At 40.0% G+C, this 24607-nt stretch overlaps 2 protein-coding genes across 2 annotated transcripts in view; one reads left to right on the top strand and one right to left on the bottom strand.

Annotated features, from left to right (window-relative positions):
- On the bottom strand, positions 1-17074 carry TARS3 (threonyl-tRNA synthetase 3). Its single transcript, XM_064157485.1, has 19 exons — positions 16804-17074; positions 16115-16207; positions 15208-15398; positions 14527-14650; positions 13265-13386; positions 12339-12456; positions 11645-11709; positions 10918-10996; positions 9212-9358; positions 6397-6495; positions 5897-6063; positions 5186-5348; positions 4292-4429; positions 3791-3868; positions 3594-3694; positions 2677-2781; positions 1839-1911; positions 1045-1159; positions 1-928 (listed from the first exon to the last, which is right to left on the bottom strand). Exons 1-19 carry the CDS (start codon positions 17056-17058, stop codon positions 780-782), a joined length of 2382 nt encoding a protein of 793 aa, XP_064013555.1. The 5' UTR covers positions 17059-17074; the 3' UTR covers positions 1-779.
- Positions 17075-23353: 6279 nt separating this feature from the next.
- The window catches only part of TJP1 (tight junction protein 1), a 187966-nt gene continuing 186712 nt past the window's right edge, over positions 23354-24607 (top strand). Inside the window, exon 1 of the mRNA XM_064157483.1 lies at positions 23354-23481. Coding sequence (XP_064013553.1) covers positions 23393-23481 — 89 coding nt within the window. The 5' untranslated portion in view covers positions 23354-23392. The remainder of the gene's footprint in view (positions 23482-24607) is intronic.

Here is a 24607-nt window from a genome sequence, read left to right as displayed (position 1 = left end):
AACTTTAAAATAATTTATAAGAATATATATAGTTTATAAGCATAAACAAGTCAGACAAATATGGCAAGTTTGAATTTCAGTGTGCTGTATTTTAGAAGGCAGTCCTCCACACCTTTTCAGCCTTCTCAGTGATCCAAATACAACAATATATTGCACAAAGTTTTTTCAGAGGTTTGCCTGTTTCAGAAGTCAAATCAACCAGCATAGGAAAAAACAAAATACTTACTTTGCACACTTAAATATGGCCAATAATTGAACCTCATTCTTGGCAATGACCTTTACAGTAACCAGTTACAACACCAACTATAATTAGCGTCCTGATTTCCAACAAAGAAATCAACCTATTTGTAGCCTGTAAACAGGAATTCAGAAAGGCTCAAGCTACTCCTCTTCCCTGCTCCTCTCTATGAAAAAAAAATCATCTGGAGTTAGGAAAAAAACCTAAACCAAAATGTTCCTGATGCATCTACCAACTGCCACGCCTTGGATTCTACATCATGTCAGTTATGAAACTGCTGCATGACAGAGGTTACTCAGAAATTGCAGCAGTAGCCAGTATGCTTTCCAGCCTCGTGTCTCTTAGCTTTGTGCAGCTCTGACTTAATTCCACAACAAAACTATGAGATTTTAGCTGAGATACAGGACTTCTTAAGCTCTCTGGTACTTGCAGAGACTGGATTCCCATGCAGTTGTCAAAGGAGTTGGCAGATGCAGCTGTCCTCTTAAGCATGGAACACCATGCTACATTTGTTTATTTTGTGTATTTCCAAATAGCAACATCAGAATTCTTCTTCTGCATTTAGAATATATGAACTCTTCAATTTCTTGAGCTTCTCAATGGCAGAAGATACTGAAATCTCCCCATGGACTTTGTTGTCTCTTGTTCGCACGTTGACAGCGTTGTTCGCCTTCTCTTTTTCTCCAACCACTGCAAGACACACATCACAAACAAGATTACACTGACTACCTACATTATAAAATGAGAGTCTAGACAGACTCCATGCCCAGCATTAAAACTTAAATGATATTAAGAAATGCAGTTACCTAAGATAAAGTTGTATCGGGCCAGCTGTGCATTTCTGATTTTCTTGTTTAGTGTGCAGCTTTGATCTAGATCCACATCTGACATAAATCCTGCTTCAAAAAATTCACTGCAAACCTAAAAAGAAAAAAAGCAGGAAAAAACTCCCAAGCACTTAATATTACAACATATATTCTACACCACAAATATGTAAACCCTGATCTCTCCCCAAAAAATCATGTGTCTGCACAGCTTTTTATCTTGTAAACTGCTGTAAGGAAGTCATTTGAAGAAAACTGCATTGTACTTAAGGGCTTAGCAGAATTCCATCTGGAAGACAATAAAAGGTAACATCAAATTATTTGCTGCTTTCCTCAGCAAATTCCTGCTGAATATCAAGTGTTTCCTCAGTTTGAGAAAGGAGAAAGAGAAGGAACAAAACTACTTATGCTTGCATTAAAGGAAAAGCACAGAAGAGGAGTAACAACAACAGTCAAATGTAATGCAGTCAAAAGGAACTGTCTCTGCCTCAGAATTAAGCAGATAATTCTGCAGTTAATAATTAGCATGTACTTTTTTTCATGCAGAATGTTTTCTTCCCTGTAATAACTACTGAAGTATGTACATAGTAACAGAGCCCAAAACAGTTACACATCTCTTTCTCAGGCTCATACAAATCTTACACTATATAGAAAATTTTACCTCTCCCTAAGGATGTCTTCAAAGATATTAAAGCATTCATTCTTGGTTCTAGGCAAAGTACCTGAATACCTATTACAATTGCTTGCTACCATAAAAAGGAAGGCCCTGCTCTCACCTTCTGGGCATACTCTTCAGAAGCAGGTCCCACAGGTACAACCATGACCTGCCGTGGAGACAGCCAGAATGGCCTGGCACGCAAGACAAGAAAAATATGACATGGATGTGCATCTTATATTTGCATTCATATCTGTAGTCACGTTGCCCCCAATGACACAAGTCCTTATAAAAACACTAATTTTAGCTACGGATGTTCATTAATGTGTTATCTTCTTGTTATGTCACCATTTGCTATTTTAATAGCAAATCAATTGGTTCCAGTAAAACAACATATGCACAACTTTGATCTCCTCTCACTTTCTTGCTCACCTGACAATTCTAAGTAGATTTTTTTTTTGCACATACTTCCCCCCTTTTATTTATAACTTTATATTGAAAGGTAAACACACAAAGTGGCTGAAAGAAAGAATTAATCCTTAATACTTTAAATAGATTACTGAAGAAGTGTCTTCAGAGCTTATTCAAGATGAAACAATACATCTTACAAGTTAAGACATTTCACATATTAGAACTAATTCAGGTCTGTATAAACAATTGCTTTACATGTCTAACATCTTCCCAGTACAAACCCATGACTTTTAAGAAAATGAACAAGAAAAACTGCAATAATTATTTCTGCTCTATTGCATAACTTTTACTGCAATCTCATTTCTAATAATGAGCTATTAATAAAAGGGTATTGCACAACTTCCATCAGAAAATTAGACTTCTTTTCTTGTAATCTTACCCACTAATTCTATAAAAATTCTAGGGACGTTATAATACAGAGATAGTAGGGAAGATCTGTATGTTATACACTGTTTAACATTTCTTAGAGCTCCATTTATGCCACATACCATTTTCCTCCATAATTTTCTGCTAAAATGGCTATCATTCTCTCCACAGATCCCAGGATAGCTCTGTGAATAATCACTGGCCTTTTCTTATCATCGCCATCCTTACTGAAAAAGAACAGAGTTTAAAAACAAAAGAAAAATTCCATTAGCTCACACAAGCATAATCCTGCTAACATTTTTGATTCCGCTTTCCATGGAAAGACAAAACCTAGTTATTTATACTCAGGCAAAAATCTACCATTTTATTTAACTATATACTGGGTTTTAAAGGAATACTGAGTAATCTATCTTCCCCATACAACTCTCTGTAATACCCAAAACCAAACCTAGCAAGAAAAACCCAAAAAAATGCATGTTCAAATAAACACAGTACTAAGATTATCCACTAAGTGAATTAAACACCTCCCTTTCTAGCTAGAAGGCAAAGTGATGTTTTTACTGAAACATCTTTGCAACTGGTTGATGTTCAAATTTGACTAACTTTATCCAATAAAGCAGACCTTACTACGGACACACCAGCTCCTTAAGACATGTTTGAATTTGCATGCAATGTCTTCAAAGGAGACAAAGGAGATTAGGCTGAAAGTGAAAACTGAATCAAATGAGTTTTCTCTGGCATTAAATACAATTAGTTGTCTTCAAAATTGGCAGGTGAGATATTTAATGAAGTATTCCTGCAATCAGTAGCACTTACAGTGAGTTGTCATTACACCGAGGAAATATCTTCATGTTCATGACTCAGTTATCTGCTCACCAGGGATGTTCCCCTGCTAACCAGGCTAATTGTTTCAATGAGCAACAGAACGTGAATACATCTCAATTCTATGGGAACTACATATAGGGAAAGTGACTTCTTGAAACAAACAATAAAAACATAAGTTGTTTAACAGAGGAATGTATTTAGCTTAACCACTCACCCAACATAAGTAAGATTAAACCGAATGGGTAGCTGGAAGTCAAGTTGGATAGTGGCACATTGATGGTACCTGCCAATAGCATCTTTGATTTTAATATCAATCTGTGAAACAAAATAATATTTACTGAATATAGTTTGTCTGCTTTGTGTTTGTACTCTTGTCCACCCAAGCTTCTATTGCCATGCTCATTTACCAACCTTAGGGCCATAAAATGCCCCATCTCCTGGATTCAAATTCCATTGCTCTCCGAAGTTATTCAAGCTGTTCTGAAGTTGCTGATCACAAAAAAAAGAGAAAATAATGTAAAGAGGTATAGCAGGGCCTTTCATTGCTGTAAGTCAAAGCATTTGCCTTTGAAGCATAAAAAGAGCCAACAGGCAGCTTTACTCCTATTGTTCAAGCATTTAGCCATTTACTGTAAATCTTAAAGTAGGAGTAGCTCCTTCTGCAAGTGTGGTTAATTGAAAAATAGATTAACAAAGATCAAATCAATTCAAAATAAGGGCTAAGCAAGAATCAGAAAACACTAATTTGATATGGAAACTTCACATTTAACATGACGGTTTTCAACAAGCATTTCCACTAAGGAGAATATTTAGCAACTGATTTAAGCACTTTCACCAATTTACACTATTAAACATGAAAGAATGCAAACATACACATTAAGGGTTTGCTTGTTCACTGTTAAATGCAATTACCTTCTCTGCATGATCCCAGATGTCTAATTCTCCTAGATAATTTTCTGGTCTTGTAGAAAGATGAAGTTGAAAGGTAAAGCCAAAAACAGCATACACTGACTTCAAGAAATCCAGACAGCCCTTAATTTCTTCTTCAATCTTAAATGTGATCAAAATATATTAGTTATGATTTGCTTATATAGGAATGTAATTGGATTTACCAAATTCTTCATACCCAGAATATGAGAGCTCATTAAATAAATAACAAAATAATCATCACATGGAAATTACATCCTACAAACAAAATCCAGGCGATGGGTGAAAACTGAAGGGGGTGTGGGACCAAAGCACAGCAAGATAAGTAACATTCCTGTTAATGCAGTTTGGCTCCAGAAGCCCAGGCTTGAGTCAGACTTGGTAACAGTATTATCAATTTATTCACAGAGCCCTGCTAAAATCTGGCAAAATAAAGTATTTATTCAGCATGACTAAGGAAAACAATGTGACCAACAACTTCTCTTTGCAGGGGAAGATGCAAAAGATTTTACCTTTGTGTATTTAGCTGCCCGATGTATTTTTCTGAAGGGAGAAATTCTACATGTAAAACCTTACTATGCAATTATAACTGAACAGCTTCCCTCAAATAACATTATTTTCATACTTTGATGTATTTATTTCAAAATAGGATAAAGTAACACAAATTATGGCACTGCTCTCTGAAAAGCTACCTTCAACAGGCTATTGACTTCAGCAATATTCCAAAAGGTTATGAAAGTGGAAATACTTTGGCAATTTTTTTTCTTGTTTCATGTCAGTACCACTGGGAAGGGAACAGAAGGAGTATGGCTTTTTGTTTGCTGAGTGGAGGGTTGTTGTGTTTGGGGTTTTAGTTGGTTGGTTTTGTGTTTTTTTCACCTGTTCAATTGTGCAAAAGATGTGAGCATCATCTTGCTGGAAGCGCCTTACTCGAGTCAAGCCACTTAAAGTCCCAGAGAGTTCATTTCGGTGAAGAACTCCAAAATCTGCAAGTCTAAGAGGCATCTCCCTCCAGGATCGTGGACGATGGGCAAACATCAAGCTAGAAGGAGCATAAATGAACCTTCCCTTTATTCTTCTAAGATTTAAGACAATATGAAAACTAAAACATAATCAGGAGAGTCATCCCAGTTTTCAGCGTTTTCTCATTCAGGTTGTCTGTGTGCTAAGAGGCAGGCAAATAAGCAAAGTGCAGCACTGAGAACATACTGCTAAAGACCACTCATTAACAACACTGTGAGAGTGGCAATCGACACTACTGCATCTGTACCTTCTTTTGGTACACCACATCTAATGCCTACCTCTATTCAACGTAATTTGTATTTAGAGTGGTACAAACTACCAGTAGCATGCACACATCTGGTTCACTTAGCGCAGACTAACTGAAAGATCTTCCTTCCAGGACCTGCATTTGGTCTGCTTTGGGTACTGTCAGAGGAGCTATCTGGACACACCAGTTGCTCAGTAGGCTATTGTACACGTACATAATAACATGTATTCACACTCCATTTATTTCCCATCAGCCCTCTCCTCCCCCCCACCCTCAGAAAAGTAGCAGGATGAAACAAGATTTCAGTTGAGAGTACAAACCAATGTCCTGGGCAATTCATTGGTTTAAGGGCAAAAGTTTCCTTCTCAATCTCAAAAGAGAACATATTTTCACTGTAGTGCTGCCAGTGTCCTGAAGCTTCCCAGAGTTTACTGTTGTAGATGTTTGGAGATACAACTTCAGTAAAATTGCGCCTGTGATATTCCCCCTATAAACAAATTCCACATTTAAAAGGTGATAGATCTTTGAGTAAGCAAAAGTCTTGACTGTTCTCATCTGTGTTCTTATGATGGAGATTTACTGGGAGACTAGGACTACTGCACAGGTAGGTTCTGCACAACTGGGAACAGCACAGCTCAGGTTTTTCACTCTTGCCTATTTTCAAGAAGGGTAGATCTGTACGATGATAGGGAAAAACCCACTATATGTTTACATACATAGACATTTCTCTTTCTGTGGTAGCTCAGTGCTATGAATGGCCATCACCTAAGATCAACAACTGATACTGAGCTTGTTAGGAGTTACTTTAGTATATACTCACTCGTATAAAATCCACAAGCGTGTTATAAAGAAAGGCACCTCTGGGGAGGAAGAAGCAGCTTCCAGGACTCAAATCATGAAAGAAGAAGAGTTCTTGCTCCTAGGTTAAATAAAACCACAATGCTGTAACAACACTTCAGATGGAACTGCAAAACATGAATACTTCACACCTGTTGACTCTGTTCACAAATACTAAATATTACAACAAGAGGCTTTCCAGCAGCCTGCATATTCTCAGCAGCCTGCATATTCTCAGCAGCCTGCATATTCTCAGCAGCCTGCATATTCTCAGCAGCCTGCATATTCTCAGCAGCCTGCATATTCTCAGCAGCCTGCATATTCTCAGCAGCCTGCATATTCTCAGCAGCCTGCATATTCTCAGCAGCCTGCATATTCTCAGCAGCCTGCATATTCTCAGCAGCCTGCATATTCTCAGCAGCCTGCATATTCTCAGCAGCCTGCATATTCTCAGCAGCCTGCATATTCTCAGCAGCCTGCATATTCTCAGCAGCCTGCATATTCTCAGCAGCCTGCATATTCTCAGCAGCCTGCATATTCTCAGCAGCCTGCATATTCTCAGCAGCCTGCATATTCTCAGCAGCCTGCATATTCTCAGCAGCCTGCATATTCTCAGCAGCCTGCATATTCTCAGCAGCCTGCATATTCTCAGCAGCCTGCATATTCTCAGCAGCCTGCATATTCTCAGCAGCCTGCATATTCTCAGCAGCCTGCATATTCTCAGCAGCCTGCATATTCTCAGCAGCCTGCATATTCTCAGCAGCCTGCATATTCTCAGCAGCCTGCATATTCTCAGCAGCCTGCATATTCTCAGCAGCCTGCATATTCTCAGCAGCCTGCATATTCTCAGCAGCCTGCATATTCTCAGCAGCCTGCATATTCTCAGCAGCCTGCATATTCTCAGCAGCCTGCATATTCTCAGCAGCCTGCATATTCTCAGCAGCCTGCATATTCTCAGCAGCCTGCATATTCTCAGCAGCCTGCATATTCTCAGCAGCCTGCATATTCTCAGCAGCCTGCATATTCTCAGCAGCCTGCATATTCTCAGCAGCCTGCATATTCTCAGCAGCCTGCATATTCTCAGCAGCCTGCATATTCTCAGCAGCCTGCATATTCTCAGCAGCCTGCATATTCTCAGCAGCCTGCATATTCTCAGCAGCCTGCATATTCTCAGCAGCCTGCATATTCTCAGCAGCCTGCATATTCTCAGCAGCCTGCATATTCTCAGCAGCCTGCATATTCTCAGCAGCCTGCATATTCTCAGCAGCCTGCATATTCTCAGCAGCCTGCATATTCTCAGCAGCCTGCATATTCTCAGCAGCCTGCATATTCTCAGCAGCCTGCATATTCTCAGCAGCCTGCATATTCTCAGCAGCCTGCATATTCTCAGCAGCCTGCATATTCTCAGCAGCCTGCATATTCTCAGCAGCCTGCATATTCTCAGCAGCCTGCATATTCTCAGCAGCCTGCATATTCTCAGCAGCCTGCATATTCTCAGCAGCCTGCATATTCTCAGCAGCCTGCATATTCTCAGCAGCCTGCATATTCTCAGCAGCCTGCATATTCTCAGCAGCCTGCATATTCTCAGCAGCCTGCATATTCTCAGCAGCCTGCATATTCTCAGCAGCCTGCATATTCTCAGCAGCCTGCATATTCTCAGCAGCCTGCATATTCTCAGCAGCCTGCATATTCTCAGCAGCCTGCATATTCTCAGCAGCCTGCATATTCTCAGCAGCCTGCATATTCTCAGCAGCCTGCATATTCTCAGCAGCCTGCATATTCTCAGCAGCCTGCATATTCTCAGCAGCCTGCATATTCTCAGCAGCCTGCATATTCTCAGCAGCCTGCATATTCTCAGCAGCCTGCATATTCTCAGCAGCCTGCATATTCTCAGCAGCCTGCATATTCTCAGCAGCCTGCATATTCTCAGCAGCCTGCATATTCTCAGCAGCCTGCATATTCTCAGCAGTGTGCCCAGGTGGCCGAGAAAGGCAATGGCATCCTGGCTCCTATGGCAGGAACAGGGAGGCAATCAGCACTGGTGAGGCCCCATCTTGAGTACTCTGTTCAGTTCTGGGCCACTGACTACAAGAGGGACACTGAAGTGCTGGAGCATGCTCACAGGAGAGCAGCAAGGCTCATGAAGGGTCTGGAGCACACAGCCTAGGAGGAACATCTGAGGGAGCTGGGGTTGTTCAGTCTGGACATGAGGAGGCTGAGGGGAGACCTCTTCACTCTCTACAACTATCTGAAGGGAAGTTCAGGCTGGATATTAGGACATATTTCTTCACAGAGAGGGTTACCAAACATTGGAATAGTCTGCCCAGTGTAGTGGTGGAGTCACCATCCATGGAGGTGTTTAAGCAGTGTGTGGACCTGGGTCTTAAGGACATAGTTTAGTGTTAAGACTTCAGTGCTGGGTTGAGGGTTGGATTGGATGATCTTTGAGGTCTCTTCCAACCGTATGTATTCTGTAATTAATTGCCTTATTTAAGCATATAATGAATTCATACAATTTTCACTAATTTCAGTAATCTCCCTTTTCTACAAAAATAAAGTAATATCTGAAAAGAACCTACATTAAAAGCTTTAAGATACACTTCCCTAAACCAAGGGACTATCCCATTACTCCTTTACCACGAGTCTGCAGAATTCAAATTTTACAAAACAACTGACATCAAGAAGTACATACAACTGGCTCCCATTCAAACTGCCAAAAATGCAAACACCACACCAAACCAAGACAATGAATTCTACTCCAGAAGCATGAAAGAGAAGGAGCCCATGAAATAGCTCACCTTTCCGATTTTCCTATGGTCCCGGTTCCTGGCTTCTTCCTGGAATATTTCCCATTCCTTCATCATTCTGTTATCAGGAAAGGATATTCCATATATTCTCTGCAGGGTTTCCATGTCAGATTTTCCTTCCCAATATGTAGAGGAATTCTGATGCACAAAACCCGTACTTTAGAATAGGAGTATATCATCTCAGGGAAAAGAGGAACAATGCTGACGCATTAAAACGTTACCATTTGGGGTTTTTTACTTAGAAGAATTATTCTATGGAGTTATACAGCATCATATATACACACATATACCTATGATGCAAAGAGATATGCAGTACCTTTTAGCCAGCATACTAACACAGAAGACAAATCAAAGTGCCTGTCCAAGTCGTACTTTTATTCTACTTAGATACTTCAACTCATATGCTGATGTGTAGTTCGCATTTTATCTTCTAAAAAGAGCAGCACTTGTTTACATTCAAAGCCCACAATGCACCAGGAAAACATGAAAGACAAAACTCACTCCCTCTCAGTTAAATTCCAGCTGTTCTGACAATCTAACCCTTAGTCTCTAGAACTCCAGAGTTACATATACTTCAGTTACGAAGCCAGCAAAAGCAACTATGATGAATGTAAGGTTATGAAGATCGGTATCTGCAAGCAACTTAAACTACATCATTATCAGAAGTGCCTCCAAGAACTGTTTCTAGTTTTCCTGTAAGCAGTGCCACTTTTAAACAGCAGCACCTGCAGAAAGCCCACTTCACCTCCCATACCTAATAGATACCATACCATTATACAAGGTCAAAATAGTGTTTTCTAACCCAAGGAATATCCTGGATGTTCACTTCCTGAACACAGCACACATTCAGATGTGACTGCTAGTACAGACTCAAACTAGGACATCTTCACTACAAGGTGCAGCACTGGTTGTAGATGCTAGTACAGCAACACCACATTAACTTAAGCAGTGCACTTCTCTGCCAGGGAAACCAGTTACAGAATGCACAGTAACCTAATCACTACATGCTTGTGTGTTTTTGCAGAGCTCTCCACTGTCCTCTTCAGTATGCACGTCACAGGTTGTATCGAATGTGCTGTTGTTACTCATAGTATGCTGCTGTCACAACAGCTTCAAAATTAAAGTGCTGGTTGAAACAAAGTATTAGGGGCTTGAAGTTCAGATTCTAACATGAGAAGCTTCCTGTTCTGGTTGCTGCTTCTGGGTTCTGGCTCCTTTCTGCAGGAATGCTAGCAAGACAAATGGGAGTCAGGTGGCTGCTGGTTTTGGTTTTCTGTTTAAAAAATGCTGGGCTTTTTTCCCTTTCCTGCATTTAACTGCATTTTTTTTCCCTGCATGTAGGAAGGTTTTATGCATTGTGATTATGATAGCTTATGTTGTATTAAACTCTGATCTCTCTGTCTCAACCCTGAGGTTTGTGTTACTTATCCCTCAGTTCTGCATTGGGGGAGCAGGTAGGTTATACAGGAGTGCACTAACCCATTGCAGCACTCATACTCTGATTAAAAAAAAGACACTGTAAACTTTGATTGATTTACTATTGTGATGGTCAAGAAGCAGGACATTTAGGAAGCAGATTTTTTTTCAGAGGGAGCAAAGAAAACAATGGACCTTAGCATAATCACTTCTGAAGAGACAAATATATAAACAATCATGCCACCTATAGTTAAATGTTAACGTAGTTAAGTTAATCTTACCTTAAATATTTTAAGTGCCTTAATTTTTCCTGTGTGTCTCACATGTGGGCCCCTACAGAGATCAATCAGTGGACCACATCTATAGACCAGAAAGAAAAAAAAAGTGTCTATTCCAAAACACTCCAGCATTTTTAAATACAGTCACTTATGGCACAGAATTCTTGACATGTTCTCATACATGTGCAAGACTCAGCCAACTCAGCACAGCTTGAACCTAATTGTGCCTTCCACCTGAAGCTGAATATTCACACAGTAAATACTGAGCACGCTTGATCAAGAGTGTTCCAGTGCACTCAGCAATTCATATAGTTCCATAGATAAACTTTGTCAAAGTTGGCCAGGAAACATCAAACTATGTACATCAAACAACAACAAAGTTTTTGCCATTTTCCAGCTAAGCTTTTTCTCTGGCAATTAAATTAAATGAGCAGGTTCCTCATCCCAGGTTGAGCTGGGAGCTACCCATTATTCATCAACTGAATGTCCCTAGTAGCAGCTTATTTTAATCTCTTCATTGAAACTAGAAAATGAAAGAAAAGTGGATTGGATTCGCTATTTGTTCACAAATTGAGACCTGATCTGTCACAGCAATATTAATTGCAAACTAAAGCCCCATCCCAGAAGCATTCAGAAGTTAGAATAAAACCCCTTTAATTCTCTTGATTTAAATGAAATGTATCTAATTACAGAAAGACTTCAAAATACCTTTTAACTTAATTTTCTCTACCTGTATATTGTAGTAGTTGGTGTGTTCACCTTCTCATTAAGGATACGACACTTAAACTTGTTATACTGTGTGGGGAAATATGAACATTCAGAAACATCAATAAAACACCTAATAGAAATTCAATTTTAAACTAGGTAATAATGCACATGCATCAGAACAAGACACTCTCAATTAAAAAAAAAAGAATAAAAATCAACACAACCACACATACACATGAAAAAGTTCAACATCCTTTCAGAAGAGTTGCAACACAAAAAACAGGAGACAAAAATACCTGAATTTCCCTGAGAGTGTGTTAATCATAGTGATTACCACCTGAACGCTGCCCAGCACTTGGAAAGGCAATTAAAACACAGTACAGTGAAACTGGTAGTAGCCACTGTATACAACAGATGACTAAGTCTTTTTTTAATTGTCTCTGCAAATGCACCAGAATGAATGTAAGCCTCTTGTACATCAATTTCTTTAGGCCTGTGGTGGGTTTGGGTAGTAAAAAATAGTTGTTTTTTTTTTTTATTGCCTGAAAACATCCTGAACATTTGACTAGGATACTGAGAGCAGGAAAAGTATGCTATTTTTTTCTTTGCTTTTCTAGACAGAAACTATTCTGATAAGTCAGTCACATGCAGTACTTTATATAAGTTACCTTTAAAAAGACTACTGTAACAGAATCACAGCTACTCCAAAGATTTACCTTAAACATGTCTAACAGTATCTCCTTTTTGACTTCCAGCCTCTCAAAAGCCTGCTTCTCTTTTATGATATTTTTACAGCGGTTCTCTAGTAGTGCAAATTCAGTACTAGATACACCTCTAAACAAAAACACACAAGCAAGAGAAATACAAATTAATTGGCTTTATATTCCCATTTTTTAAAGGATCACTTTCTAGTGGTCTAGTTTGAAAGACATGAGATGTGTTGTTGTGATCTATCACAGTTATTTTCTTCAGTTTCTTACAACTGGCTGTACCTTCAGGCACTAATTTCAGAAACAGAAATGGTATCACCCTGAACAAACCCACTGCAATTACTCCTAGAACAGTCTTTAACATGTTTACATGTCTGCAAGACTTGTAGCTCAAAGTGTACATATAACTTAAAAGGGTAAAAAAAAAAAAAGGCTGATCCCCAGCTGCTACTTTATCAGCTGATGCAGATTCAATATTCTCCCTAAGTAGAGAAAGATAAACAAGGCAGAAACAGAATTGTAAAGACATGCAGAAGGACTAGAGAAGTAGTAAACACCTATACAAGTTACATGCATAAGTGCCATTGCTACAAGTGACTATGGCACTTTAAAACCAAAATCCCATGATTCAAGGAAACTGTCTCCTACATCTCCCAGGAACTTCAGGATGTTTTACCCAGTACTCTACATTTTTTCACAGAGCTTTCAACAGTTACAGGTCACAGCTACAGGTCCTGTGGAGCAGGTGTCTGAACACGTCTCTTCAATTTAAATATATGCACACACATTCAATGTGTTAAGAGACTAACCTGTCAGTTTTAAGCCATACTGCATACAGGACATTAACATGCAGACACAGGACTGAACAGAAATAATTCCAGTATTGAACTTCACTGCAGAGTTCTTAAGGTTCTTAGACACTGAAATTTTACCTATCTTCCATATACATGTCATAATAAAATCCATTCTCAATTGGTGGTCCGTAGCACAAACAGCCCCCAAAATAACCTTCCATGGCCTCTCCAAGAATATGAGCACTCGAATGCCAGTAAACCTGCAAATAAAGTCAAGTGACCAAGTCATGGGGTCATTGGCACTGTGTAAGTAACAACAAAGAAACTGAACAGAGGAATATTGTAGATGGGAAACACAGCTGAATTAGTATTAAGTTTCCTGAGAAACACAACAACATTCTGCTCTCATTCTGAGGCAGGCTGAATGATTAATATAACAGCAGATGTAGCAATGAAGCCCACTGTTTTTCAGTCTGAAAGATGATTGAACAGCTGCACGATTCCTTGGTCTTATTATTTACTGTACCTTATTAATTTATAAGTTAGTTTCTGGTCAGTTAGTCTCTGCAATAGTGATTGCATCTAAAGCAATGCAGCAAATTAAGTGATAATGGTCCACACACTTTCAATAGGACTGTAAACCACATTATCTGAAATATCCTAAAAGAGGAGTCAACAACCCAGTAGATCAGTATCAGTCCTACATTCCAAGTCTCTATTAATTTGGACCGCTTCATAGCCTCTGCTACAAGATAAGGCCTTTACAGACTCCTGAAGTGCCTCAAACAAGCTTAATCACATGAATATTTCATAAAAGGCAGTCTAATTTTAGAGCGTAAAGGTAAGCACAAGATTGAAGGTCATACAAAAAAACCCACAAAACCCAACTAACCTTCTGTGTGTCACTAAGTATATCCATAGTTTAATTAGCCTACTTAAGCTTCTAATAAACAGTGCCAGTGCAAGAAAGTGTAGGTTTTGTTACAACTGAAATCTGATTCTAGACAACTTCTAGAAAACTGCAAGACAGTTTCACTGTTGCTTTCAGTGTCTGATCTTGAAATGCACTGATTCAAACCACAAAACACATCTTACATCAAATTATTTCAAGTTAGCACACAAATCAAGATATTCTTTATGATCTCATTTGAGAAATAACTTGTTTATGTAAAAGACATGGGAAGAAGACACTAAGATTTGATTCACCTGTAGATCACACCAATTGGTATCTAATCTTTATCAAATAATAACAAGTGTGTTACTTGAATAGTTTGGGGAACTTCTTTGGTTTTGTTTTCTTTTATTTTTTAATTTAAGATTTTTAAACATCCCCCCCCCCGAAATCGATTCTGTGTCCTTAGTTCCTTTAATCAAGCAGAAACCAGTGAGCGTTTACTCACAGCTTTTGCTTCTTCGTTATCAAACAGAAGCAGCTCCAGTGTACAGTCTCCCTCCAGTGGACGATCCAGGTCCCACAGTTCCCCATTCACTTTGGCTATGACTGCATTTGAAGCCAATGCTTGACTGAAAAACACAAATAATCATAGGAGATCAAAATATTTAGGTTCAGATTTGTGAAAGTGCTTAGTTTTCTTAACCCTATGAGACCCCACCTGTATCTTCCAGCACCTAAAAGACCTTTCATTTTTATTTTTCCCCCACTGTGTCTTTACTTAGAGACTTTTCTACTTTTACGGTACAGACCCTTAAGAACTTGAAGTTTCATTCCATGGTTTTCAAAGCTGGGGATCTGGAGGAAAGACAGCTTCTAGGAAGTTTCTACTGTTACCTGGTAACTCAAAATTTCAGAAGTCTCTTAATTCCTAGCAGTCTCACTGATTGTTCTAGTTTTTCAAATTGGAAGCAAGCATTATGAATTCCATACTGCACCTCAAGCACCACTCAGTTTCCAGATGTTTCTTCTGCATTAAACTGATGCTTCAATGCCTTCAAACAAACCAGCTTAAGAGAGTCATCATCCACCAACTGTGACACGTGCATTTTGTGCAACAAGGTAAGAAACAAATGAAACCTACAGAATTATCATCCCAAAAGTACAACTCCTTGAATCTGTGGGTTACCTAATTCCTACAGCTAGCTGATACGGCGTGGTTTTCCAAGATTCCCCTTCAATCATCTTTCCATCTGTCAGAGTAATTGTGATAGGTTTGCTCTGGTTGGCTGCTCTGTGAGCTAACAAAGCATCATGCTCTTTTTTCAGTGCTTCATAAAGCTTCAGTCTGTCTTCTATGAAGCCTGGTTCACACTGTACCTGTAATCAATAAATTATATCATATTTGTGAGAGAAATAAAATGAAAGAGTTCAGTGTTCATGTATCCTTAGAGATTCTGAGACCAGACATAGCTGTACTAGGTTTTATGCCAATGTGCAATAAAGCACTTCATTATACACAGAATAGTTTCACCCAACTTGCTATTTTATAGTGCATTTTCAATGCATTCATCAACATAAGCCTAAGTGACTTTGCGAGTTTTGCCCCAGAATTTATCTGACATCCTAGAGAAGCTTGGACCACTCCAAAAAGCCTTTACTTCTACCAGTCCATTCAAAGTACCCCATTCAAATAACAACGGTTCACAGGAGTGTCCTTCCATTTAAGTTAATGAGACCTATTACACTAAATTTCCTGCTGCCAACATCTTATTTCAGTCACCACACATTCTGTTTAACTCTTCATGAACCATTGCTCTCTTTAGGAGCAGTGGTATCGTCACCCTTATTTCCCAATTACCCAAACCCTTTTGTTAAATAAAAAGCAGAGAACTGAGAATGCAACCTTACTACCTGCATGCAAGATGAAGCTCTTGGATTTATCCTATATGCAAGCTACAAGCTACAGGAAGCCGTCTTCCCAAAATATGGCATTTCAAAACAGAGCAAAGCATTTCAGACTCAGTACCTTTTCTGAACCTGGCCGAGCAATTACTTTTTCTTCTCCTATCATGCGATATAAAATTATGACTTACATCATTGCAAGGCTGGTTCACAGTTCCATTCTCTTTTCTGTTTTCCTCTTTAGTTTGATGCACTGCAGCGGCTGGACCAGCACTGGAAACTTTCTGAAAAGAGTGATAATGTGAAGTATAGCTCTCTGCCCTTCAGGCTTTAGTCAGCAGTCACTGTAACAAACCAAATCAAATCACTACAGCATTGGGCTAAAAATATGATGACAATAGAAGCACGTCTCGGTACAGAAGAAAGGCTTCTCATAGCACATCTAAACTGCAGTCTTTAGACACTGAGCAGACACAACCAAACTGCTCACCAAGCAAAATCTGCTCAACGCAGTTTCCCTGGCTTCACTACCACAACCACCACTGCTACAATCTGCCCGCCAAGAGCAAATCTCCCCAGCCCAGTGAGCAACTGTCGGTGGTTTGATAAATTTATTCCACCTCTGGGGAAGGGCAGGGACTGTAAAGAGAAGCGGCGGCAGTGCTCTGGGTACGCGAGGAGTGGGGACTGGGACCGAGTCGGGCTTTCATCCTCCACACCTCCGCCGACTCACGCTGCCTGGGGCCCCTCCAGCCGCTTCCCTCCCCGCAGAGGCCTGGCCTGGCTCACTGCAGAGCGCTGCAGGCAGTCGCCCTCGCCAGGCCGGTGCCGTCCGCTGCACCGAATTGGACCGCGGGGGTAAGCCCTCCCCGGGCGCTACCTCGCCGACAGCGGTGGTCTCCGGCGGCGCTGCCCTGCCCAGTTCGGCTGCCAGGCTGCGGCGCAGGTGCAAGAGGCGGTAGCGCAACTTTTCGTTCTCGGCCCTCAGCCGCTGCAGCTCAGGACTGCATCTCTCGGGGCTGCAAGGCGCCTCCTGCTCCTTCAGCCGGCCGACCTCCGCCGCCAGCCAGCGCAGCTCCCGCTCCTGGCGCGACAGGCGCAGCGCCACCGCCTCAGCCGCCTCGGCCACCGCCATCTTTCCCCGCCGGCTCCTCCCCCCGCGCCCTCCCGGGCGGCCGCATCAGGTCCGGTCCGGCCCTCTCCGGCAGCGCCGACTCCGCCCAGCACGGAGGGACTCCGGGGGCCTGGCAGGAGGGTTCGGCTTGTCAATGCCTGCTCTCGTCACAGAATCACAAGATTTCTTAGGTTGGAAAAGACCTTCAAGATCATCGAGTTCAATCATTAGTTTCACACTGACAAGCCCTCGACTAAACCAAATCCCTCCGCACAACATCTCATCACCATGAATTGCTATGGTTGGAAAGGACCACCAGGACCATCCAGTCCAACCTTCATCCCAGCATCCTTAACCACTAGACCATAGGGTAAAGGCTTGTTTGTAGCTCTCACTGTGGTGGTCACACTAAATGAATCTGTCAGGTTGCTCGGAGGCCAGCGAGCAATTGGGAGGTGTCGAAAGGCACGACTCATGTCTGAGTTCTCTTCAATTTACCTAAGAACGTGCTCTGGAAGCCTTTTTAGTTTCAGAAGATGCACTCTGGGCATCGTCGCGTTGCGCCAGACGCCTGTGCGCGGCAGGGCGCGGCAGGGGCAGGCTGCCCTCGGGCCAGGGACTCTCACACTTCGGTTTTGACCCAAGGCTCAGATTCATCACGGAGTGTATTCTCATCAGAACTCTAGCGATTAGCAGATCAGAATTCTAGCATTTTCTACAGCTGCAAACAACTGCATGGTACTAAACAAGGCAGAGAGCCAAGTTCTGTATTGTTGACAGTTTGATGCCTCTCCTTTGACAAGACCCTTTTTGATGTGTGGTTTTAAAATGTTATAACAACATCCGAGATTAAAAGGATCTACTCTTTTACCAGCGAAGATAATGGGGACATTTATGGCTCAAAAGATTATACTCCTTAAAAAAAAAACCCACAACAAACTCTGTGTATTATTCAGTGCCTACAGCCCAGAGCCACTGCTGTGCTGTATCCTCAGACATTTCAAGCTGTCACTCACATCTGCCATGGATGACTGCTGTGTGTAGCACAAGTCACTGCCTGTATTAACCAGTTCGTGTCACACCAACACTTATTTTTTTCCCATTTTCATTGCAGAGTTCTATTTTCTTTCCCATGGATGCCTGGGATTTTCTAAGAGTTTTGTAGTTAATTCTTCCAGCCATTCTGCTCCATCTAAACGCTGTAATGCGCTCAAAAAAACAACCAACCCCAATGGTAGAAGGCTCTGAGGAGACCTTATTGTGGCCTTCCAGTATCTGAAGGGAGCCTACAAGAAAGCTGTTGAGGGACTTTTTAGGATGTTGGGTAAGTGATAGGACTAGGGGTAGTGGATCCAAGCTAGAGGAGAGTAGATTTAGATTAGACGTTAGGAAGAAGTTCTTTACCGTAAGAGTGGTGAGACACTGGAACGGGTTGTCCAAAGAGGGGGTGGAAAACCCATCCCTGGAGGTTTTTAAGGCCAGGCTGAATTCAACTCTGGGCAACCTGATCTAGTGGAAAGTGTCCCTGCCCTATGGCAGGGGATGGGAACTAGATGATCCCGGAGGTCCCTTCCAACCCTAACAATTCTGTGATTCTTTGGAAAAACACCTGGAGAATATGAAAATAATGGGGAGGTGTAGTATTTGTGCTATTCCTATGGAGGTTCAAAAATCAAAGGCAATCTTAAGAATCACACTTAGAAAGGACTCCTTACTTTTAAAGACTGCCTACAAGATGTACCAGGTAGTCAGGATAGGCTGGCTGCTCCCTCTGCCTACTGCATTTTACACTCGTTTCCCTGTACTGTCTGACTAGTAGTTAGGATAGCAGATGCCTTTTCCCTATCTTTTCCCAAGCAGGTCATCTTTCATGTGCTGTGATGTTGTGCAATCCGCCGAGTAGACTCAAAATGATTACATAAGAAGTATAAGACTACAACTGCTGTGGTCTATTCTAAACTAAAACCATTAATATGGCTTAAAATAACAATTTTACCGGTCCTTACTCCAGTTAGTGTCACATAGAAAGGTTGTTATGTCTGCAAACAACCACAAGGTGACAGGCAATGCTGCCGAACAGTTCTGTGAGGGCTGCCTAGTTAATTGTCTGGATGGTGAGATAAAACAATAACATTCCAAATTATTATATGGTCCACGGTCAGTTTTAATGCAGTGATGAATACTTGAAATTTCAGAAGCAGAAGAAGCCTGGCAGGAGGATTAAAGTAGTTGCATCTTAAGATCATAAGGACTGAAAAAAATTACAGATTTTCTTTTCCTAATAACTTGTCAAAGTAATTTGGCTTGCTGCACAATAAGAACCCTTACCAAAAATGCAGACCACACTATGAGGCCATAGATGCATCATCATTTGGAAGTAATGGAAATAGGAAAAAAAAAAACAGACTCCAAAACGGAAGGTAGAAAGTAGTCTGTACTGTTTGCATGTGAAGAATTTACGCTGACAGAAAGTATGAAAACAAGACCAAAAGGTCTGTGTATTAAGCAGCATTTGCATAAGAGAGGTTATGTAATGTGTGATCCTCAATGAATGATTATCAGTGGCAGAACACCTCCATGAGGATTGCAGTAATCTCCACGGTTAAACCTGGTTCATGAAGTGGACATTCTACGGTGTTTTATTTTGCTCCAGCACAACATCAAAGATCTAAACATGCAGAAATGTTGTTTTTGACAGTGCTGTATTTACCCTCACAAGACAGGTCTTGCTCTGTAACCCTTCCTGGGTTTGTTTTCTTCTTTTGCATATAGGAGTGCAAAATATTTACAGAAACAAGCTTTCCCAATGTGAAATTCCACTGCTCCATAAAGCTAATATTTTGTGAAAGAATAGGAAGTGGAGGGCATTTATTCTGGGGGTTGGGCATAGCCTCTAAGGAATACAAAATTAAAGCATACACAAGATGCTTTGCTTTATGCCCTGTACCAGCTTGTACAGATTATTACCGTTTGATCAGCTGTCTTCTTGAATGAATTATTTTTTGCAAAGAGATATCTTTGAAGATCAGTTACAGAATTAAAAAGTAACAGTAACTAAGCAATTCTCAGTCTCATCATTACGGTTCAGAAGCTGTTAACAGTTGTAAAGGGCTAATTAGTGTAATGTAATCCTCTTAGGAGGCTGCAGGCATTGAGCTAGATTTCTTTATAATTTGTATGTAGGCCTTCTTTATTCCATTAGAATTACAATAATTACAGACAGCAGTATGAATTTGTATTCTATCTGTCCACATTATGTTTGCTTTGCAGACTGAATACTGCACAATAAATGCAGAAGTAGAATTTTCTGTTCTCTATTTAAATATCAAAATGTTTGGAAGAGCAGCCAAATCTTGGTTTTATAACTGTGCAAAATCTACTAAAAGAGGAAACGGAAACAGAAATAAGTGGCTTTCTGAAATCCCAAGCAATCAGAGGGAGCAAATACTGGAAGAGTTGGATGTTAACAAAGTGCTGTCATATTTGGTTTACAAGAGAGTCTTTTCCTTGGAGGAATACAAAGACATTTGGTCTCAGGAGAGCTACAAGAAGAGAACTGAATGTTTTTTAGATAAACTCTCTTCAAAAGGCCCCAGTGCTTTCTCTGCTTTTTGTTCCGTTTTGGAGGAGGTCTGCCCTAACTTGCTGACATGCTTTCTCCTTGGCTGTGAAGGTAAGGTCACTGCTCTGAAATGCTTAAGTGTATATTGGCGATGTCTTGGAATCCTTTGACACTAATAGTTATTTGCTATAATTAGTATTTACTTTCTCTTTTGCACTAAGCAGGAGAATATTTGCTGTCTTTATGATTCTTTGTTATAAAAGAGAAATGGGAGAAAAAGATATTAAACACACGATTTCATTGTTATACTTTGAACATTTAAACTGGTTGCAAAAATAATTATACTAACATTGTTGCTACTGATGAGTAAGAGTCAGGACAGGGAATAGGATTCCTAAGTATTCCTGATAATGCTTAATTCAGAATGTTAACAGTGACCTTTTGCTTTCCTTCCCATTTCTGAAATATTGGAAAATAGATAGAGAGGTTTGGTAAGCATAGTGCCGGAGTGATTCATCCCTCTCAGGTTTTTATCGTCAGTTGCATTATTTACTATACTTTTCTGTAAACAAATGCATGAAAAATGCTGCATTTCTAAATATCAACAGTAATTTGAGGTTAATCAGGATGCCATTTGGCCATCAGGAACCATTCACACCTACTTGAGAAATAATGTTTTGCAAGGCATTAGCAAAGATAAGATGAAACAATACATGCAGAGTGTTTACAATTATATCCTAATGACCTATTTTATTTTTTTGTGTCTCTTATATTCCAAATTGGAGTCTGTCTAGTCAGTTTTCTCTGCAACGATTGCAGGTTGCGCTGGAAGGTTATATACAGAATGTTCTTTCACAATTTAATTAATTTCTTTTACCAATCCATTCAGTGATAGGCTTGAAACCCTTTATACTACAATTATTTAGAAATAAAACCCCAGCAAGTCTTAGTTCTGTAATCATTTTAATAAATTAAACATGAGAAACTAAAATCTAAGCCTATCTTTACCTTTAAATAGCTGTAGTCTGTGTCCTCTCTAGAAAACCTAATTCCTTTAGAAATTGACAGAGATGTAATTGCTCAAGAAGGCAACAGATATTTTAGGGTAATTTACTTATGAACAGATGCCCACTTAGTGTATCTTTTCAGGATCAATTTACAGTAAGGTTTTATGGTAGTTAAAATCAAAGGGGCTTTACGAATGTTTTTGTGGATTTTTAATACACACAGTCTGTACTTCAGGGACAATCATGTTATGAAAAGGCTACTTAGGGCCTCTTTACTCATTTATAGTATTTTTTAAAAGCATAAAGGTCTGATTACAATGGAATATAAATACATTCTAAACCCAGGTCTTTTGAAATATGCATCCTCCGAGCTAAGTGCAGAGCCAGTGCAGGGAGATTTTTATTCTATACCACCTAAACATTTAATCTGGGGGCTTTCATCCAGAGTAGGTGTAAATGTTCCAGTGGGCAGAAGGATTGGGGAGTAGCCCTGTTACAAAGGATGATAGCCTTCGGCACTTGGGTGCAAGTCAAGGACTCCGTCTCCCTGACGACAACGTCATAGTAGATAGAGAGAAAAAAAGGAGAAAGCCAATGCTGCACATTTCCGAAAGAGTAAAGGATACTGCTGGAACAGCGTCCCCAATCCAGTCTGTCTGTGCCTTGTGTAGGCAGAAAAATGCCTCAGGCCGCCTTAGCTCAGCCACTATTACACTCCTTTCTCCTTCCCCTCCCCCAGTAGCATACAGCAAATGTGCAAAGCTACTTTTTGAATCTGTTATTGCTAATAAGACTCTACTGCATAGTAGGAAAACAAAAAACACATGCTAAATATTCACATTAAGTCATGCATATGATTTGTTTAATCTCACACGCATGTATGTTGTAGATTCAATTAAACAGATAAATCATTATAGATTCTTTATACATTTTCAATGTAGAGGTTGATTTTAATAAAGCCTGTTACAAAGGCTTTACATACAGAAAGGTATGATGAAAAAGAACATAGTTTGTTATTTCCATTAAAATAATTTATTCTCCACTCTATAAAAACTAATTGATAGGACAAAGAAATCAAAATGGAAGGAATACTGCCTAGATGCATGATGAGAAGTTGCTAAGCCTGTGCTATGAGATTTCAACACCCTAACTACCATAGCAGTTGTGTGCCATCCTGTCCACTGTACGTGTTAAAGAGACTCTTTATGGCAGGCTGACTGAGCACACAGAATAGAATCAATCCCTGTTATCGATCACCTGCATGTAGAGTAGTGGTTGATTTCTGTTTTCTGGACCTGCCCATGCTGGCAGATAAGGGTATTTTAATGTGTTGTCTTCATGTCCTACAGAAAGAACCATTTGACAGGTGCTGGAAATGTGGCATGGTTCCAAAAGGTCACTCAGTCTCCAGACTGCTAGTAAACTGCTAGTGAAATGTGGCCAGTGAATGATGCACCTCTGCATGCAGCTGATTTAACACCAGTTTATAGGGAGTGCAAATTTCAGTCTTATTTCCCAAATTCGGATAAATGTTCTCACCTGTACCCTTCAAAGCCTACTGAAAATATGAATACAGAGACAACTTTATCTAGAAAAGTTCAAAAGAAATTATGTTTATCTCAACCAACCACTTACCCAAATGCCACATCACAATTACATCGAACTGTAGCTGTGATTTTGAGCCATATATCAGTTATTAGAGAAATCTCTTTGTTGTTATCCAGACCATATGCATGGACATTTCCCAGCGTTATCAGAGCAATCAAAACTGGAAGCTGTATCAGAGATGGAGCTGTATGAAACCTGTCAGATGAGTGACCAAGAAGGAAGCCCTTCTGCTGAGGAACAACTGAATCAGTCGTTCAACAGATACAGGTCAAAATTTTCAATGTTGTGATGTCTTTAATGATCACACTAATTCCTGTCACTTAGTTCCATGTAAGCGAAGTACACCACTCATGCTTTCAAGGAGATGTAAATTTGCAACTGATTTTAATTGCCATTTCTAAAGTATGATTCTGTCTTGTATAATGAGCAGTTTTTTATGTTGATGAACATTGGGGATCATGTGTAGTCTTTACCGGAGGTATTGAGATGACACTGCTAGTTTTCAGTGGTCAAGGACTAAGTATGTAAGTTGAAATAGGATTTCAAACTTAACTGGAACGTGATGGTCAAACTAAATTATTATCTCTTTTCATGTTATTTTTATATATTTTAAGAGAAATAGAACCTCAGGGAGACCTATGTAAGAAGAGCATGTAACTTAATGCCTGCTAGGTCCTTGCTTCAGAGATTTGAACCTAAGAAGAGGCACAACCCAAACTTTCTAAAGTATTGAGGTGCTGCATTTTATGTAGCTAGCATTCATTTCAGGCACTAGCAATCGTTTGTTTGGAATCATGCTTTGCTTTGTTCAGTAAAGACTCTAGTTGAGAATGGACTAAAGCTCTCAATAGCTCATTAGGTGTTACAAAATACTGTAGCTAATTTACCTATGTCCAGCTATGACAAAAACTTAGATTTTGAAACAATACTTTAGAAGTAGTTAAAAGCTGTCCTGCTGTTTTGATGTGTCAGTAGCATATAAACAGCAAATTATGAAGCCTTTAATACCTCTGTATGTCTAGGTTAGTTTTCTTAAGTTTCAGCTAGGGATGGATTGCACTAGCTTGTAGAAATATAGTAAAACACTGTGAAGTCTGTGAAGTGATTGACTGTAAGAGATTAGATTTATCTTGAGCAGCAGTGAAACATGAAATGGTAACAGCATATGAATACACTTGATACAGTACAGTATGAAAACAAATTGTACAGCATAGGGTGATCCATACCCACTACTAGTGAAATCCCAGTCAGACCTCTTTTCTCTACTTACATTCACAAGAGTTGCAGGAAACTTGCAGCCATTCATAATCTAAGTATGTGCCATTTGGCTCTAAATATATTAATTCTGTAGCACTGGTCCTGTAACATCACAAGACACAATGAAACCAATTAA

This window comes from Pogoniulus pusillus, chromosome 17, assembly GCF_015220805.1.
Source record: "Pogoniulus pusillus isolate bPogPus1 chromosome 17, bPogPus1.pri, whole genome shotgun sequence".
Lineage (NCBI taxonomy): Eukaryota > Metazoa > Chordata > Aves > Piciformes > Lybiidae > Pogoniulus > Pogoniulus pusillus.
This window is presented reverse-complemented; position numbering and strand designations above follow the sequence as displayed.

What these genes read in the sequence shown, in the direction of transcription:
- TARS3 (XM_064157485.1), bottom strand. Translation starts at nt 17,058, where the DNA reads ATGGCGGTGGCCGAGGCGGCTGAGGCGGTGGCGCTGCGCCTGTCGCGC. An exon ending in CAGCTAGCTGTAGGAATTAG is followed by an intron (nt 14,651 to 15,207) that starts GTAACCCACAGA and finishes TGTGTTTTTCAG; the next exon opens with TCAAGCATTGGCTTCAAATG. An exon ending in CTGAAGAGTATGCCCAGAAG is followed by an intron (nt 1,160 to 1,838) that starts GTGAGAGCAGGG and finishes TTTTCTTTTTAG; the next exon opens with GTTTGCAGTGAATTTTTTGA.